Below are 16609 nucleotides of genomic sequence, written 5' to 3'. Positions count from 1 at the left end.
TATTTCCCCCTCTCTCAATGGAGAAGCATGAATTATTCATTCCTATCCCTGACCCAAATATTAACAACCACACTTAGTTTGATGAACACTTGACTGAAATTCCTGGGACAATTTTACCTCATGCTAAACACAACAAAAAACGAATCTTGCCTGCTGTGCTCCACAGCTGGGTCCAGTTACTCCTGGTTGTCCTCCAACCCAGGAAGGAGGTGGAGTGTGGTGTATTAGGAAGAACACGGGCCTTGGAGTCAGGGGGACCTTTGTGTGAGAGCTCAAACAAGCTGCTTTCCTCAGCTGTAAAATGGGAGCCAGAATACTGACCTCACAGGCATGGGACTGTTGTGGAATTATTTGATGTACTATGTCTGGTACACAAGTAGGTACTCAATAGAAACCTTTTGTTTTGTTTTGCTTCTAAGTGTCCACAATAATAGCATTTTCTCTGTTACTGCTTCTGGTTTCTCCATTGTCTCCCTAAGGAAGGAGATGAATAGAGAAGCTACATATTGCAACATTAGCCTTATAAATGTAACTGCATCTGGCCAACATCTACCATTTCATTCAGCAGCTACTTAGTAAGTGGCTACTATGTGCCAGGCTGTTCTGTAGGACAGGGATATAGCAATGAACCAAATAAACCCCCTGCCCTCAGAGAACTTACATTAATTACAGTGGAAGACAGTAGGTAAGTACAATATACAGTAAGCCAGATGGTAAAAAGTGCTATAAAGAAAAATCAAGCAGAGAAGGGAAATGAGGCAGGGGAACAGATTGCTATTTTATTTATTTATTTTTGGCCGCACCACGCAGCATGCAGAGCTTCCCCAACCAGGGATCGGACCTGTGCCCCCTGCAGTGGAAGCACAGAGTCTCAACCACTGGACCGCCAGGGAAGTCCCAGATTGCTATTTTAAATAAGGTGGCCAGGGAAAGATTCACTGAGCTGATATTTGAGCAAAGACCTGAAGGAGATGAGGACTTGAGCCATGCCGTTGTCTGGTGAAAGAGTATTCTGGACAGAGGGAACAATAAGTGCAAAGGTCTCAAGGTGGAAACAGCTCTGTATGGTGGAACAAGCAATGGGGAAGAGAGAAGACCAAAGAGGTAACAATAAGATAGATAACTGAGGGACATGTAGGTCATTACAAAGATCTGGACTTTTACTCAGAGTAAGGCTGAAGCACTGAAGGATTCTGATCTTAGGTTTTAAAGGGAGCATTCTGGTTGCTATGTTGAAAATAGGTTCAACCACCAGGAAAAGCAGAAGCAGGGAGGCCAGTTTGGAGGATATTTTGAGTTCAAGAAAGATATGATGGTGTCTTGAACTACAGTGGTAGTAGCTGGACTGAGGATTATTTTTTGAAGAGAGCTAACAGACTGGATGTGGAAATGAAAGGAGTCAAGGATGTTTTTGGCCAAGCGATGGAGTTGCCATTTCCTGAGAAAACTATGGGAGAAGCAGGTTTCTAGGGGAAGACAGGGCATCTTAGGCATATTCAAATTAAACTTTCAAGCAAAGATGTCAAGAAGGCATCTGAGGGCTACCCTGGTGGCACAGTGGTTAGGAATCTGCCTGCCAATGCAGGGGACACGAATTCGAGCCCTAGTCCGGGAAGATCCCACATGCCATGGAGCAACTCGGCCCACACGCCACAACTACTGGGCCTGTGCTCTAGAGCCCATGAGCCATAACTACTGAAGCCCGTGCGCCTACAGCCCATGCTTTGCAACAAGAGAAGTCACCGCAATGAGAAGCCCGCGCACCACAATGAATAGTGGCCCCTGCTCGCCGCAACTAGGGAAAGCCCAGGCGCAGCAACAGACCCAACGCAGCCATAAATAAACAGATAGATAGATTAAAGATTTTTTTTAAAAGGCAGCTGAATGCTCTGATCTGGAATCAGGGAAGAGAGCTGGTCTGGCGAAATAAATGGTTAAGTTGGAGGCTGACTCCAGATAATGGTCTTTTTAAATATCTCTAAGAAAAACGGAGATCCTCCCTTTGCCAACTATTTCCAAAAGTTTTTTCCTAGAGTATCATCAATTTCTTTGGCTACTTAAACCCACTTTACTTCAAGAGGCTAACAAGCTTTTTATGCCTAGAACTTCTTCTGCAGGTAAAATCATCTCTAGAGCTTTCTTAAAGTCAGACTTAGACTGTGGAAGGTCAAGTGAATATGGTGCAGAAATGACAGGGTCCAGGATGCCACCATTTAGGGAGAGAGTATACCACGGGGGACTCGCAAGAACAGGACTAGCTCCCCAACACTCCCAAAAGGGTCAAGATTTTAAACAGTTTAAAAATAAAAAGCTTCACAAACGTCTTACCAAGATTTAATGTACATTTATTCTTAACACGTGGAACATATAGTATAAAGATTTCATACTGAATAAATGATATTCATTAAGCCAAAAAAGGAAAAAAGGAGGAATTTACATCAAGTTTTAGCTACATTGTTTGAAATACAAATATGCAGATTTTATCACTGAAAAAATCTCAATTGTGTTTCTTCATCAGGAACTTCAACTGAACCTAGAACTTTTTCACACCTCGATTAGAAAGAAAACAAAACAAAACAAAAACCCAGAAAAAAATAAACTATAAGTTGATTGGCTGCTGAGACAGCAAGGACTTTTTACAGAGACCTGTACAGCATCGCACCAAGAGGTGCGATGTCTGGCAAGAGATTAAATAGCTGTGTCTCGCTTTGTGCAGGTCACCAACTTGTTAACTCGTCATACTATAAAGGGGTAGCTGGGAGGGGGACCAAACTGTGGGGATCCAAGGGTATGTGCAATGTACAACGTCATATATATACACACGTGGCAGCGCAGCCGCTGCAGCTAAAGGTTAAAACCAGTTCTAAGAGGTGATCTCAGGGTTATTCATACAATCAAGGAGGAGAGAAAGAGGTCAGGGTGTTGTAGGTTCACACATGATACTTTGGGGGAAAAGCCTTTTTTTTTTTTTCTCCTCAACGTTTAACTAAAAACATTTTTAAAAACTACAGCTTGCTGCTGACCCAGCGTTTTCTCTTGTTTCCATGTGAGACATTATTATTACAGTATGTTTACAGTATCAGGTGTACAGTACAGTACATGAAAGGGTCTACACTCTACTGCACAGGCCTCTCCAGTGAACAGGGTTTGTCCACAACTGCGAACTTCTCGGTTCCTGCAAGATTGTGAATGTACAACAATAAACCATACACAGTTCAGCAGTCACCATTTTTGTCCTTCAGGGTTTTTTTTGTTTTTTTTTTTCCTTTTTTTTTTTTTGTTTTTTTTTTTTGTTTTTTTTAACCATTAAAAACATTATGAAATGTGGCATCCCCTTGATGCAAGGACTGGGGAAGCCATTTTTATTTTTATTTTTTTTTCCCCAAACTCACTGTAAACGACAGTAACTTTGGTTAAAATAAAAAAAGTCTTCTATGTAGGCAGAGCTTTGTCTTTTCAAATAGGGCAGGGTCCTGAGGGGAGTAAAGTGAGGACAGGGAATAGAAAGATCGGGAGGAAGAAGGGGCGAGAAGGAAGAGGAAAGAGAAATAGGAGAGACTTTTTTTCCAAGGGAGAAGCTGGACAGCACAGGGTAAACTGGATTCTGAGGTGGTTTTGCATAAATAAAGGGCAACAGTCAGTTTCTAAGTTCTCCACACACGCACACGCACACAGGGAGGGAGGTGTCCCACGGCTGTCATGACTGGCCAATCAAAAACAGTACATCGCAAATGACTTGTGAAACCAATGAGTTCATCAACGGTGATACCGAGATGTCCAACAGCCGTGACTCATACAGCGTGAACTCCGAGTGGTTCTCGTCCACCTTGGCCAGGGCCAGCAGCGCACGGGCAGCCCGTCGCATCATGTCCACACTAGTTGGCTCAAAGGGCGGGTTCTGCATGTGGAGCAGGCTGGCCTGGCTCTGCTGGAACTGTGTGGCAGCAAGGCTATCCTCCAGGAAGCCCAGGAGGTTGCCGATGCTGCCTTTCTGCACTGCAATGGCACGGGCTGCCAGGCTGTCCCCCTGTGCCAGGTTGGCTAGCAGTACTACAGCCATCTCCCGGCACACCGGGTTCTTTCGGTCACTGAGGAAGCGCACCATGGTGCTGTACAACTTCTCCAGGCGGCTGAAGGGGGGTGTGGCCAGGATCAGGTCCACATTGTTGTCCTGGATGCTGAGTTTGCTGAGGGTTTCCAAGACCAGTCTCTGCGGGGAGAGGACGGCGTTGGGGCCCAGGGTGGAGAAGGGGTCCTGGGCTTCAGCTGAAGGGCAGACTGCCCAGTGTAGGAGTCCATCCAGGACAGGCAGGCAAATGCTCTCGGGGTATGGGGAGAGGTCCAACTGCCCCGAAATGTTGGCGAGTGTGACCAAGGTGTTTTCCCGAAGCATCTCCAAGCAGTCCCACCACCACTCCACTTTGTTGCAGCTCACCCCTTGGTCCTGCTCCTCCTCCTTCTCGTAAGTCAGTGGCGCCTGCTTCCGTTCCGGGTGCTTGTGGTGCAGAAGGATCAGCTTGCCCAGGATCAGCAGCAGCCCCGGGTGCTTGGACATCTCAAAGTCGTTGCCTGGCACAAATGACAGACTTCGGATGGTATTGGAGACACAGACGCAGCGTTTGGCAAGGGAATCCTGCCAGTCCAGAAGGGTACACAGTGGGGTCTCATCTTTACTGTGGGGTTCATCCTCTAGGATCTTGATGTTCCGATGGCTCTGTGCTGGGCTGATGCCAAATGGAAACTTGCTGCTTTCCTTGGTGGCCTCTACACTCTTAGCTCCCTCCTCGGTCAATGTGCTAGACCGGGTGGACAACATGTCATCCATAGTGGCTGTGATCCGTTTTTCTGGAGGGCCATCAGTCGGGGGGCCCTCCTGCTCTGTTGTCCCTGGTGTACCCTCTACTGCTGTGACATACTTCCGAGTGACTGGTGGGCAGGGTACATGAGGCCGGGAAGGCAGCAGCTCTGTTTTGCTCTCAAAGTGGGTCTGGATATGCTCAGTGGTGTCCCCCCCACCAATCCGCCAGTGCAGCAAGCCACTGTCAAACTCCTGCACGCGCCCAAGCTTATCTGAGCAGTCCACCACAAACGGGTCATTCTTTTGCACGATCTTTACTGGAAGCCTGTCAAACTTACTAATCAGTTTCTCCTCACTATTCTCTGAGGCGGCTTTGTCCTTGCCCGCAAAGGCCATCTCCTCATCATTTTCAATTACTTCCTCCTCTTCTTCCTCCTCTAGTTTAGGACCTAGAAGATCTTCCTCCTCCTCCCCCTCCACAGGAGCTGGACTAGACGCTTTGCTGAATCTCCCAGGGTCCAGTAGTGTTCTCTGTCCTGGGTCACCCACCTCATACTCCTTTAAAATGCCAAAGATCTCAATCAGGCAACGTCGGAAATATTCCACAAGGAGCTCTAGCAACCCTGGGAGCTAGAAGAGAAAGAAAAGGAAATAAATTAAGGGAGAAAAGTGGGCTAAGAAGAGAATCCTTGACTTGAGAGGCCTGCCAAGGTCTTCTATCTAATCTCCCCTCTTCCCTTCTAGGTCAGGCGTCTTTATCACTGGGAGAGTCAGAGTTCTCCTTTCCCAAAGGCTCTCCACAAAGCAAGTCATTTGAACTCTCCTCTGCTTAGCACAAAATTCTCCCTTCTGCCCAAACAATCTTCACACAAGCCTGCCTCAGCAGATGGATCACTGACCAGCCACTCTGCACCTCGCCTACCAGTGCCACCCACCTCTCACCCTCACCTTTCTCAACCAATTTCTGCTTCTCTTCACCAGGCCCAGTTTCCTACCCGTTGGTCACTGCCATTGTCCCTCTTAGGACACTCTCTACATTCCACTGCCAAGTGGAGCCCAAGGCTAGGCATGGTGGGATAACACCTTCCAACGCAATGCAGGGTGGACAGATGTTCATTCGCTCTCTTCCCCAAGCTCCCCAACTTTTCCAGGAGGCTGGACCTCTGTGCATCATGTAACATAATGAGTGGGATGACGCTTATATTCTCTAAACACTGTTCCAAGCTGGTGCTAGACAGACGCAAATGTCAGCTTAGATCCTGTACAGGCCATTTACTACTCCTAGCAGAAAACATTAATCTCCAGTCAGATTAATCTCTGGCTAAAAAGTATAGCAGAAAGGAAAAAAATAGGGCTTTAGACTTAAAAAAAGATCCAGGTTTGCATTCTGGCTTTTCCAGGAACTATCTGTATGATTTAAACTCTCTGAGCTGTAGCTTTCCTATCTTTCCACTGAAAATGATGCACATTCCTAAACTTTACAGGGTTGTTCTAACGTCTAAATGGAATATGTCAAGTGCCTGGCTTATGGAAATTGCTCAATCAATATTTGTTCCTTTTCCTTCTCATGGGAAGCAGGCTTTGGATTCAGAAAGACTGCTAACAGCTGTGTGAACCTGGGCAAAGATAAGACTCTGAGCCTATTTACTCATCTCTAAGAGGCCACATCTGCCTCAGAAGGCTGCAGTGAGGATGACACAAAAGAAAATATGAAGTACCTAGCACAAAGTGAGGGCACAGTAAATGGGAAGTATTAATAACAGTGCCCCCCTAGTCAACTCCTTAACAGATGGGCTCGTGGGTGCTGAGGATGATCAAAAGAAAGAGTAGGATAGTGAGGCAGAAACTCTTCCCAGCTGAGAAAACTCCAGGTGCGTGTCTATGGAGAAAAGGTCTGGAAAACCACCTCTGCTTTAACTGCCCCCCCAGCCCCCGCCCAGCAGCGTGCACTTCTTTACACTTCCCATTCTACACCTTAGGAAAAATGGGATCAAGAAAGACCTCTTCTATTTGGAGTGGATGAAGAAAGAAAGGGAAAATAAAGAAACTGCTCTACTCACTGACAGAGACCACAGGTTCTTCTGGGTAGTCTAAAAAATATGGTGTCCTCACTGACATCAACAGAATCTGCATTTCTTACCAATACCAACAAGTTTCCCCCTTTGAAGTCAATCCTGATTGACTAAATTACACAATTATTGTTCTCAGTATTCTAGGCCCGTGGCTGGTGGCAAAGTACTGGCATAGAAGGTATCAGACAGCAAGTGAGAGAAAGGAGACCATGTTGGCCAGGGATGGCTTAATTCCCTGGTCACTTAGCATCATCTACTTCAAGAAGATCCCAGGCCCTCCCAATCTTTCCCAGGCACCTGTACTCACCTGACTGAGGTTGAAAGTCATGATGCTGTTGTCATCATACAGCAGGATGTTAATGGTGTCTAATGCCCACGTGCTCTCTGCCAGCAGCCCAGACTTGAGGGACATCATTACCCGCCATGCCTCCGGTGTTCCTGAAATAAACCTCCACGTCGTCCATCCACCAAGCCCAGGTTGGCAGGAGGCGCCCCCCACCCCAGAGCTGGCTCATCCGTCAGGCTACTCTGAAGAGAACACATGGTGAGAGGCAGTTCCAATCTAGGAGAGGACACACATCTGCCCCTCACGGCTTCTAGGCTCTCTTAGGACATCACTGTGTGGCAATTCCTTTAGTAAAGCCTGACATCAGCTGATTTCTTCCTTACCCAAAGTTCTTTGGTTCTACTTTAGTCAACACTGGACCAGATTTTAATTCATCCAGAACATCAGGATGGAGAGAGAACAATGAGCAAGATGTAAAGAGGCAGATTAAGCAACCCAATCAAGGAGGTCTCCTTACCGATGTCTTTCATCGTGAGCCGCCTCCTCTGCTTCAGCACAGGCTGTGTGGCTTCCACAGAGCCAGGTGGGAAGGTGATGTCCCGCCGGATCATAGGGGGCTGCACAGGGGCAGGTGCTATGTGTGAGGCAGGTACTGGGGGACCTGCCTTCTGCATCTTCATCCCGGAGTGCAGGAACGGAGACTTGCTAGGAGAGGTGCGGTTCTCCATCGGCCGGGGCAGGGGAGCAGGGCTGGATACCTGAGGAATGTGATTCTGCATGCTTGGTGGGGGCTGGTAGTTGGATGGAGGGGGCCTTGTCATGGGGGGCACGGGGGCAGAAGGACCATATGGGGGCTGGCGTGTGCCATGGGAAGGCCATGGGCCTTCATGGTTGGCTCTCTGATCCGTGTGCAGCATTTCGTCTGTTCGGTTCACGCCATGATAGGCAGCGCCTTGCGGGGCAGAGCCCGTGCTCTGCCTGTTGGCGTAACTGTAGGTCATGTCATTACGCCCCTGCCACATGGTGCCTTGCTGAGCAACCTCAGCCGATGCCTGTATGGGGCCGCCCATCATCTGCGGTGGCATGTTCTGCTGGGCACTGGAGCCAGGGGGTGCTGAGACACGGTCTCGGCCAAACTGGAATGGAAACTGGTTCTGGGGGCCGCCTGCTGGTCGGCGCTCAGTAGCAGCAGAGGCAGGATAGGCATTGCCATACTGGTTGTACACATCTTGCTGAGGGGAAGGCTGAGCAGCTTGTTGCTGGCTGGCAGGCTGGGGTTGGGCTGGGGGCAGCTGCTGCTGCTGGGGCTGCCCCTGCCCCGTGCTGTAGGGCACACTGTACATCTCCCCTTCGTGCCGCTTGGCAGGAGGGCCGTATGTGCCATCCATCGGCCGCTTGTAATTCTAAGACGGGGACAAGCAGAGGAAAGGTTAATACTCTGCACTCAGGGACACAAGCCCCACAGCTGCCCAGATGCTACACCAGACACCTGCTGGGCTTACTTCTGCCCCTCTGGAAGGGAGGACACAGACTCCAAGGGAACAAAGGAATCACCTTTATGAGTTATCTTTTGAAGTTGTTTCTGAAAGCAAGAATCATTCTCTATTCCCTCTGGCTCTCCCTTACTCTAAGTAGAAAAATGTGGAAAAGTTCAAAAATCAAAATAAGGCCTGTTTCTAACCCTTTTGGAGAACTAGAGACGGGACTAGACCCCAAACAGGGAAGAGACTGAGGGCCTGGCTCTTCAGACAGAACCGGCCATCGGGGTGGGAGAGGAACACCAAAGAATCTAAAGTGGGCTTCACAGACTGCACGACTTAGCCTTCTAACTGGCTCTCGGGGGAACCTGTGTGTCAGCTCACCCGCTACCCTCCTCACCTGCTGCTGCTGCTGATACATCGTGGTCTGCTGGCTGGGGAAGGGGCTGCTGGAAGGGGTGCCTTGAGCGGAGAACTGATTGCCATAGGAATCATGTCTGCAGGAAGGAGAGAAACAGAGGATCAGGGTGGGAAGTGGGGAAGCCTGAGCCACCGTGGCACTGAGACCAGGCTTTACTTACCGTTGCGGCTGCGGCTGCGGCTGCGGCTGCGGCTGCGCGGGGTAACGGCTAGGAGAATACATCCCCGAGTCTGGGTTGGAAGGCATGAGATTCGGCTGTGGGGCTGCAGTGCCCATGTTTCCCTCGGGTCCTATTCCGGGCTCCGTCCTAAACAATATTGGAGAAGCAGGTTGAGTCCGTGACAGCTGTGGGGTGCTGGTGCGGGACAGCGGGTGGGAGGTGGGGCGTGCTTACCTCACTCTGTCATAAGGACCTCCATAGGGATAGTGCTGTCGCGGTCCCATTGCCACATTTCCCAGCCCAGGGCCGGCAGCTCGACTGTAGGGGTCCCCCATCCCGCCGTTAGGGCCCTGACCTGAGGACATGAAGGGATCACTCCCCGGAGCTAAGAGCAAAAGGGCAGACGGTGAGCAAACTGGTTGGTCAGGAGGCCTAGCAGCCTACACCTTGCCTGCCCCAAAGACCCAGGCCCTCTTCAGAGCTCAGGTTTGTTCCAACTAACAGGTCTTTAACAGATATCTAAAATGGCCCCAACCAGCAAAGAAGACATACTTATAAAGGGATGACAAGGTGAGGCCAGGGAGAGGGAGACAAGAAGGGAGGATGGCTGGACAAGAAACCTTCAATCACTCTCAAGACTATCCCCCGCCCCTGCAATTCCCCTGTCTTCAAGGACGTAAGGCCAACAGCAGTTGGTCACCTTTCCTCATGCTGCCATAAGGATCCTTATTTGGCTCGTAGGACATGCGCCCCATCATGTCAGAGGTATTCATACTGGGCTGGTACCCAGGGTTTGGAGTCATGGAATTCCGCTTTTGGAATGTGGGGTCACTTCCATCAGGAAAGGCATCCTGGATCCCGACCGAATTGCTCCTGCTCCAGAGTGAGGAAAGCCAATTAGACCCCAAATAAAGAAATTCCTCCGATAATGCAAGGCACATGGGAGTCACTGGTTGGACAGGCAGAGCAGGGACCGCCCTGGGCTGCATAGGAGCTCATGCACTTCTGTCCAGGATCCCCCAAACCACCTGTCCCTGCTCCAGGCCTTACCTCATGCCTGGCAAGGGGGGGATCTGGCTGTGTGGTGTGGATGCTGGAGTTGGTGGCTTCAGGTCTCCCCCTTCTGCCATGGAACTGCTGGTTGACTGAGGTGTCTGTGGCCCCTGCATTGACCCTGATCCCGCTGTAGACAGAGATGCAGGGTGAGCAGGAAAGTGTTTAACTCTCACAGCAACACACAAATGCCCTAGGATCTCTTTGAAGCAGATCGTTATAAGGCTAGAACTAGGATTCTTTAAGACCTGAATAACCCTTCTCAAGAGAGGATCTGCAAGGCCAGTAATAAAGAAGGAAATCTGAGAGCGCTATCGCTTTTTGCTGCTGTTCACATTTGGAGACCAGGAGTGGTGTGGCAATGCCATCAACAGGCTGGTGATTCCTTGAGTCTGTCCGCTTCCCTGACTACTTTTCTTTACTTCCCCCAAGGACCCTACCTAACCTATTACACCTTGTAATGCTGGTACACAAGCTCCCAGTAAGAGGCCCTGGAATGCTGGGTGGGGAGGCTCCATCTTGCCCCAAACCTGGAGAACACTGCAGGAGCCTAGGAACTCCTATTCTCAAGCATCTAACCAGTGTCACTGTGCAGTTTCAAATGTTCCCTTAAGCTGATGAGCACAGAACTTCCCATAATTAATGTTTCCATTAGCTACCATTCCCAGCAGCAGATATCCCACTGATTAGGCCTCCCCAGCTGATGAGTCATCTCAGGCACTCACTATACCCTCAGAGGTCAACACCAGGGCGCATGTGTTTACACCCACCTTCTAGGAGCCCTGGCCTTCTTCCCTCCCCATGCTTGTCCAGGCCCGGTCCTCCTCTCAGAAAGGAGGGTGGGCAGAGGCACTCCCAGCAGAGAGCTCCATTCATGTTCCCTCCCCACCCCCTCCTTCCCATTCATTACCATCTCAGCTCCCTGGGGAATTCAGGGCTCTAGTCTGAGCTGCATTCTAAGGCGCTGACATCAGTGAGCCAAAGCTCCCAGATGGCCCTGCCTCACTGCTATTTGTCAGATTTCCCGACTCCTCTGGTGTCCCTCCCACTCACTAGTTTACAAACATTTGGCAAGATGCCAGGTGCACAATGAAAATTAAAACTTAAGGGCTGCTGCAAACTATCTCCCAAGGGAGTCGCCACTGCCCGTTCTTTAGTCTGCCAACCTGTTAAGCTCTGTGGTAGGACAGGGCAAAGCACACATCCTTGGTGGCAGGCACTGGTGAATAAGGAACCTGGACCCTTGAATGTTACCCTTTTATTTTTTTCATTTTTTTTTAAACATCTTTATTGGAGTATAATTGCTTTACCATGTTGTGTTAGTTGCTGCTGTATAACAAAGTGAATCAGCTATACATATACATATATCCCCATATCTCTTCCCTCCCACCCCTCTAGGTAGACACAAAGCACCGAGCTGATCTCCCTGTGCTATGCGGCTGCTTCCCACCAGCTATCTATTTTACATTTGGTAGTGTATATATGTCCGTGCCACTCTCTCACTTCGTCCCAGCTTACCCTTCCCACTCCCCGTGTCAAGTCCATTGAATGCTACCCTTGAAGGGTGAGCCTTGGTGAGGCTGCTCACCCAATCCTTACCAGGAGAGGGAGGCTGGATCTTGGGCTGGGACTTCTTGGAATCAGCAGCTGCAAAGATGTCTGGGGGAGGGTCTTCTCCCCGTTCGATCTTGCACTCAAAGGCATAGAGACATTGGATGTACTGCTTTTTCAAGGAGCTGGCAGCACTGCTTGAGGTGCCGACATTGAGGTTGGTCGCAAGCTCCCGCCATTTTTTGTTCTTGTTGACCTGTACAACCAACCAGAAGAGTTGGGGGTATATCTTCCATCTGGTCTTCCTGCCCACATACCCCAAACCCCATCAGGCTACCAGGTACTCATCTTGTGATATCACAGTTCTCAGTTAACCACAGAAGTTAACCTTGCTTGGTGGAGAGTCCACAATAAACATTAAATCCATGGCTTCCGTCTACCCTCAGCAGGTTTTATCCACACATCACTGCAACTGTCAGACAGTGCTTATTCAAAATAGGGCAAACTTTACACCACTATTAGAGAGAATGGAATTCAGAAGGTATGGGCTTTGCTTTACACAACTGTACTGCTGAGAAATGATGTGCAAATCACCATCAGATCCAAATCATATTTTAAATGCACTGATAAAAACTAACATTTTATAAAATGAAGACGTGTGGCAATATCAACGACCACCCTGCTTGACTTTTACTTTGTCAAACTGGGGGTTTTCATATCTGATTTTTTTTTCTCAGTGTGGGGCTCCTTCCAAATTTGATATTCTGCGTCACTGCTCCCTGCATCTCAATGACATATAACTACAAGCCCCTTTCCCTCAGCAGTTACTGTCTTGATTGTCCGGGAGATGCTTCAGACCCTATGACTTCTTTGCCCCTTCCCAGCAGCCGGCCTACAGTTCTGCCTCCTCTCCTCAGCTTCAGCACACACTGATCAAGACCAGTCCCCCAGTCCCTACACTTGGTCTGTCTGCTTTAGCCAGGCAGGTCTCCTTCTTCACGTATTCCTTTTTTTTGGCTGCGCTGCGTGGCACGCGGGATCTTAGTTCCCCAACCAGGGATGGATCCCATGACCCCTGCAGTGGAAGCGCAGAGTCTTAACCACTGGACCGCCAGGGAAGTCCCCTTCTTGTATTCTTATGTTTATTCATCCACCATGTGATAAGCCTGTCTCTCAAGGCTAGAAACACTGGCTTTCCAGTCCCAATCCACAAGGAGTTCAATATGTTTTGATACCTGCTGGTCTGGTACCTGTGACACCAGAGAAGAGTGATAAGGAAGCAAAGAAAGGAACAACCTCGATGAACACTTCCTAGAGCAGGGAATATCTGAGCAGATGCTTGAAGGCTGGAGGTGGCACTGGTAGGGTATACTCCAGACTCTTTCCCATCAGCATGCCATCTGGGCCAGTCAACTGGAATGCCCCCCCGCCCCACCGCCCTCTACCCTAAACCCTACTAATCCTTCAGAAAAGCTCAGGACTCATCTTTTTCCTTCTTGGAGCCTTCACAAACTAACTTGTAACATCACTCTTTCTCCTCTGAACTCTGTCTTTAGAGTTCAATCACATCACTGCATCTAAAAGGTTGGCAACCTTTTGCAAACGAGAAGACAGACCCAGGCTTTGGGATTCCCTCTATACCTCATCTTAGGTCCAGTGAATCCCAATCAACAGTTTGCCAAACCTAACCCAATGCCTCCTTTCCCTACAGGTACAAGAGCCCTGACTACAAGAGCTCAATACCAGGGAGAATGGCAGGAATGAACCCAGGGTCACCTCAGAAGCCTGCTGTGGCTCGGCTTCCCACGCTCATTATGTGGTGGTGTGCACGTGTCTTGTTTTATTTTGTTTTCCTTTTGTGGGGGAGGGGAACAAAGCCTGAGGGAGAAGGAATTCATAACTGACTGTTGGTTGGCTTCATTCCAATCATTTTCTTTTCTGCTGGTGACAGCTGTTTTCTCTTCTGATTTAGAAGGTTTGGAATACACCCCTCCCCACGACGCCTCCCCCTGAGCTCAGCCACACACTCAGATCCAATAGCAGGCTCCTGGTATGATGACTACAGAATATACATAGGAGGAAAGTTTGCAAGGCACAGTGGGCTGTCTGCCAGCGTTGCCTCACCTGTTTTGACTCCTGGGCTGAGTGTAAAACAAAGATATAACTTATTAGGGCAGGCGCAAGGCTCAGGGTGGTGCTCAGTTCAGAGGTTTCCAGTGGAGATTAACCCAATCACTTAAGTCTCCCATACAGAGTGACTAAACACAATTTCCCACCTACTTCTTCCTTCATAAACTATTTCTATTTAATAGCTCCTGAAATCTCATCTCCATTGGGAAGCTTCCTAGAATGAAAGGATCAACAACTACTCTGGCTTCCTTTGTACCACCTTGTAGACCAATTTATGTGGCAGAAATCTTGCTGAAAGCTTTGTTTATCCCCAGCTTTCGACAGTCTTAACAGGATACACACTGTCCCTACATTACAAATGAGCAAAACGAGGGCTCAGAGTAGTTATACACCTTGATTAAGGTCACATATATCGTAAGTGGCTAAGAAAGAATTCAAAACCAGACCCATCTCTGAACCTTGCCCTTGTCTACTACTCCAATGCCATGGAATCAGAATGCCCACAGACTTGCCCGATTTTTGCAACCCAGGGGGACTCCGGACACATGGTAAGTTAATGCTAATACTTTACACTACCCACGGAGGTCTCAGCCTCCTCCCTTTGCCTTATCTTCTGGAAGGCCCGAGCTCCCTGGTCTGTCAGTATGTGACTCAGAGAGCAGCAGGAGAGGGTGATGTGCCTGTGGGATGCATGGCACCAGTGATGCCACTGAGTACCTAGAGAGAGGCTTGTTGAAACCACAGGGGAAGCCAAGTGCCAGGCACTCACCTGAGTCAATCCACCAATTTCCTTCACAGACACATAGAGGCGGTACAGGTCCAGAGGTTTCCTACCCACAGCAGGCAGATTTGTCATGCCCATGGCCTTCTCCTCCGTGAAGGCCAGATAACGGTCTACCCACATCTTCCTCTCAGGCTCACCACCCAGCTCATACAACTTGGTGATCTTCTCATTGGTTGTAGTAGAAGAACTGGATTTCTGAAAGGGGCAGGTCAAGATTCTTAGGAACTGGTCAGATTCAAAGCCTATGCTAGGGGTCTTAGAAATCCCTTTGATTAGGGCAGTGGTAAAGCTTCTCATTCTGGGGTGGTCACTAACATCTGCACTGCCTTCACAAAAAACAAAAGGGAGCTAGACGTTCCTGTAAAGAAAGAAAGCTAACACTGCCTATGTGTTATGTATTGAGTGCTGTGCTAGAGGCCTTTGCACATTAAGTATCATAAATTATCCTTCTCTTAAAAGATAAGGTAGCAGGCACAAGGAGGCCATGCCTAAGATCTCACAGCTTTTAAGCAGCAGGACTGAGAGTCAAACCCTGTCCACCTGACATCAATGTCACTACTCCCATACTACTGCCCAGGAGCCCGGACACACTTTTACAGACTGTTTCAGAGAACTCAAGAAACACAAAACATGACCTTGAGACAACTGACTAAAATGAAAACCAACTCTTCCTCCTCTCAAGAAAGGAAGGGTCCTGCCTGAATGGCTTTGGATATCCTATCCAAGACATGAGGATGACTAAAAGGGTCTAGAAGCCAGAGGTGAATGTCCACAAGAGGTGGCAGCTATGATTTTTATTTCCCCTACTTTATAAGATAGGGAAAATGAGGTATGACAAAGGGCCGAAATATTTTAAATGACTTGAATACTGAGCAGGTCCCCAGAATGCCACACAGCCCAACCAAGAGCACACTCAGGACCAAGCTAAGAGAGGCCAAGGACCCAAAACCCCACCTGCCTAGTCTCCCACTTTATAGAACGTAGGGCACCAACCATTCCTGCTGTTCTGAGTAAGGTCCAGGAAGAGAAGAACTAGTCCCCCATGGCATACACCATCTATCAATGCATAAGGACAGGGGTCACAGTTTCAGAGAGAGCAGTGCAGAGAATTCTACTCTGCAGGTCTGGCGTTTCCTCCATATCAGACAGCTGTGAGAACATGTTACTTACGTTAGGACCCCTTAGGCTAACTCAAACCCAATCCAGTGATGAACTATTATCCTGGGACCCTTCATGGTAAGAAGAGGCGACAGCACCCTTTTCCAAGATTATCTAGTTGGTGTCATAAAAGGCTGGAATCTAATCACCCTCTCTTCTTTTTCTTCCTATCACTGAAAGGATGGGACAGAAAGTTGAGGGGTCAAGATATAAATCATTACCTTGGATTTAGATTCCGTCTTGGGTGTCCCATCTGCCTTGTTGTTCATTTTGGTGGCTGGAGTTAACTTGACATCCCCAAGACCCATCATCTCTGGGCTGGCTGCCATCCCTATAAAAGAGAAAAAAGTCCAACAGGTTTGCGACATGAAGATCACTTTGGAAGAAATCCCTGGGCTGAACAATGACTAGGACTTACCTGCTGAATTGTTAGCCATGGTTCCACCCATGGGATATGGGGGTCCCTGAGGGTTGATCATGCCAGCCATACTATTAATCCCTTGCCCATAGGGAGGTCCAGTTCCCATTATGCCCCCTTGATTCATATTGGGGTAGCCTGGTGGCCTGAGGAAGAAGATGCAAAGTGTGAGAGAGAGACAAGAGTTAGAGACACTAAGCTTTCAGATTGGGACTTGAGCTAAATAGGGCTGTGTGAGCCAAGATCATCTAGTTAGGCTTACAAGGAAAAAGTTTATGGCTCCTGCAAACCACAACCATG

The 16609-nt window shown here is 48.7% G+C and overlaps 1 protein-coding gene across 3 annotated transcripts in view; it reads right to left on the bottom strand.

Moving 5' to 3' along the window:
- Positions 1–2324: 2324 nt before the first annotated feature.
- ARID1A (AT-rich interaction domain 1A) overlaps positions 2325–16609 on the bottom strand; it is a gene marked incomplete at its 5' end in the record, with an annotated part of 70177 nt that continues 55892 nt past the window's right edge. Inside the window, 12 exons of one of the 3 annotated variants that reach the window (XM_079698125.1) lie at positions 2325–5428; positions 7178–7308; positions 7674–8559; positions 9035–9131; positions 9216–9362; positions 9450–9600; positions 9916–10091; positions 10266–10398; positions 11868–12075; positions 14719–14928; positions 16113–16222; positions 16310–16455. In XM_079698125.1, coding sequence (XP_079554251.1) covers positions 3698–5428; positions 7178–7308; positions 7674–8559; positions 9035–9131; positions 9216–9362; positions 9450–9600; positions 9916–10091; positions 10266–10398; positions 11868–12075; positions 14719–14928; positions 16113–16222; positions 16310–16455 — 4126 coding nt within the window. In that variant the 3' untranslated portion in view covers positions 2325–3697. The remainder of the gene's footprint in view (positions 5429–7177; positions 7309–7673; positions 8560–9034; positions 9132–9215; positions 9363–9449; positions 9601–9915; positions 10092–10265; positions 10399–11867; positions 12076–14718; positions 14929–16112; positions 16223–16309; positions 16456–16609) is intronic. The other 2 variants (XM_079698127.1, XM_079698126.1) reach the window with 2 other exon arrangements.

This window comes from Hyperoodon ampullatus (assembly GCF_949752795.1).
Source record: "Hyperoodon ampullatus genome assembly, chromosome: 2".
Lineage (NCBI taxonomy): Eukaryota > Metazoa > Chordata > Mammalia > Artiodactyla > Ziphiidae > Hyperoodon > Hyperoodon ampullatus.
The sequence above is the reverse complement of the archived record's forward strand: the minus strand, read 5'-3'. Positions and strand labels throughout refer to the sequence as shown.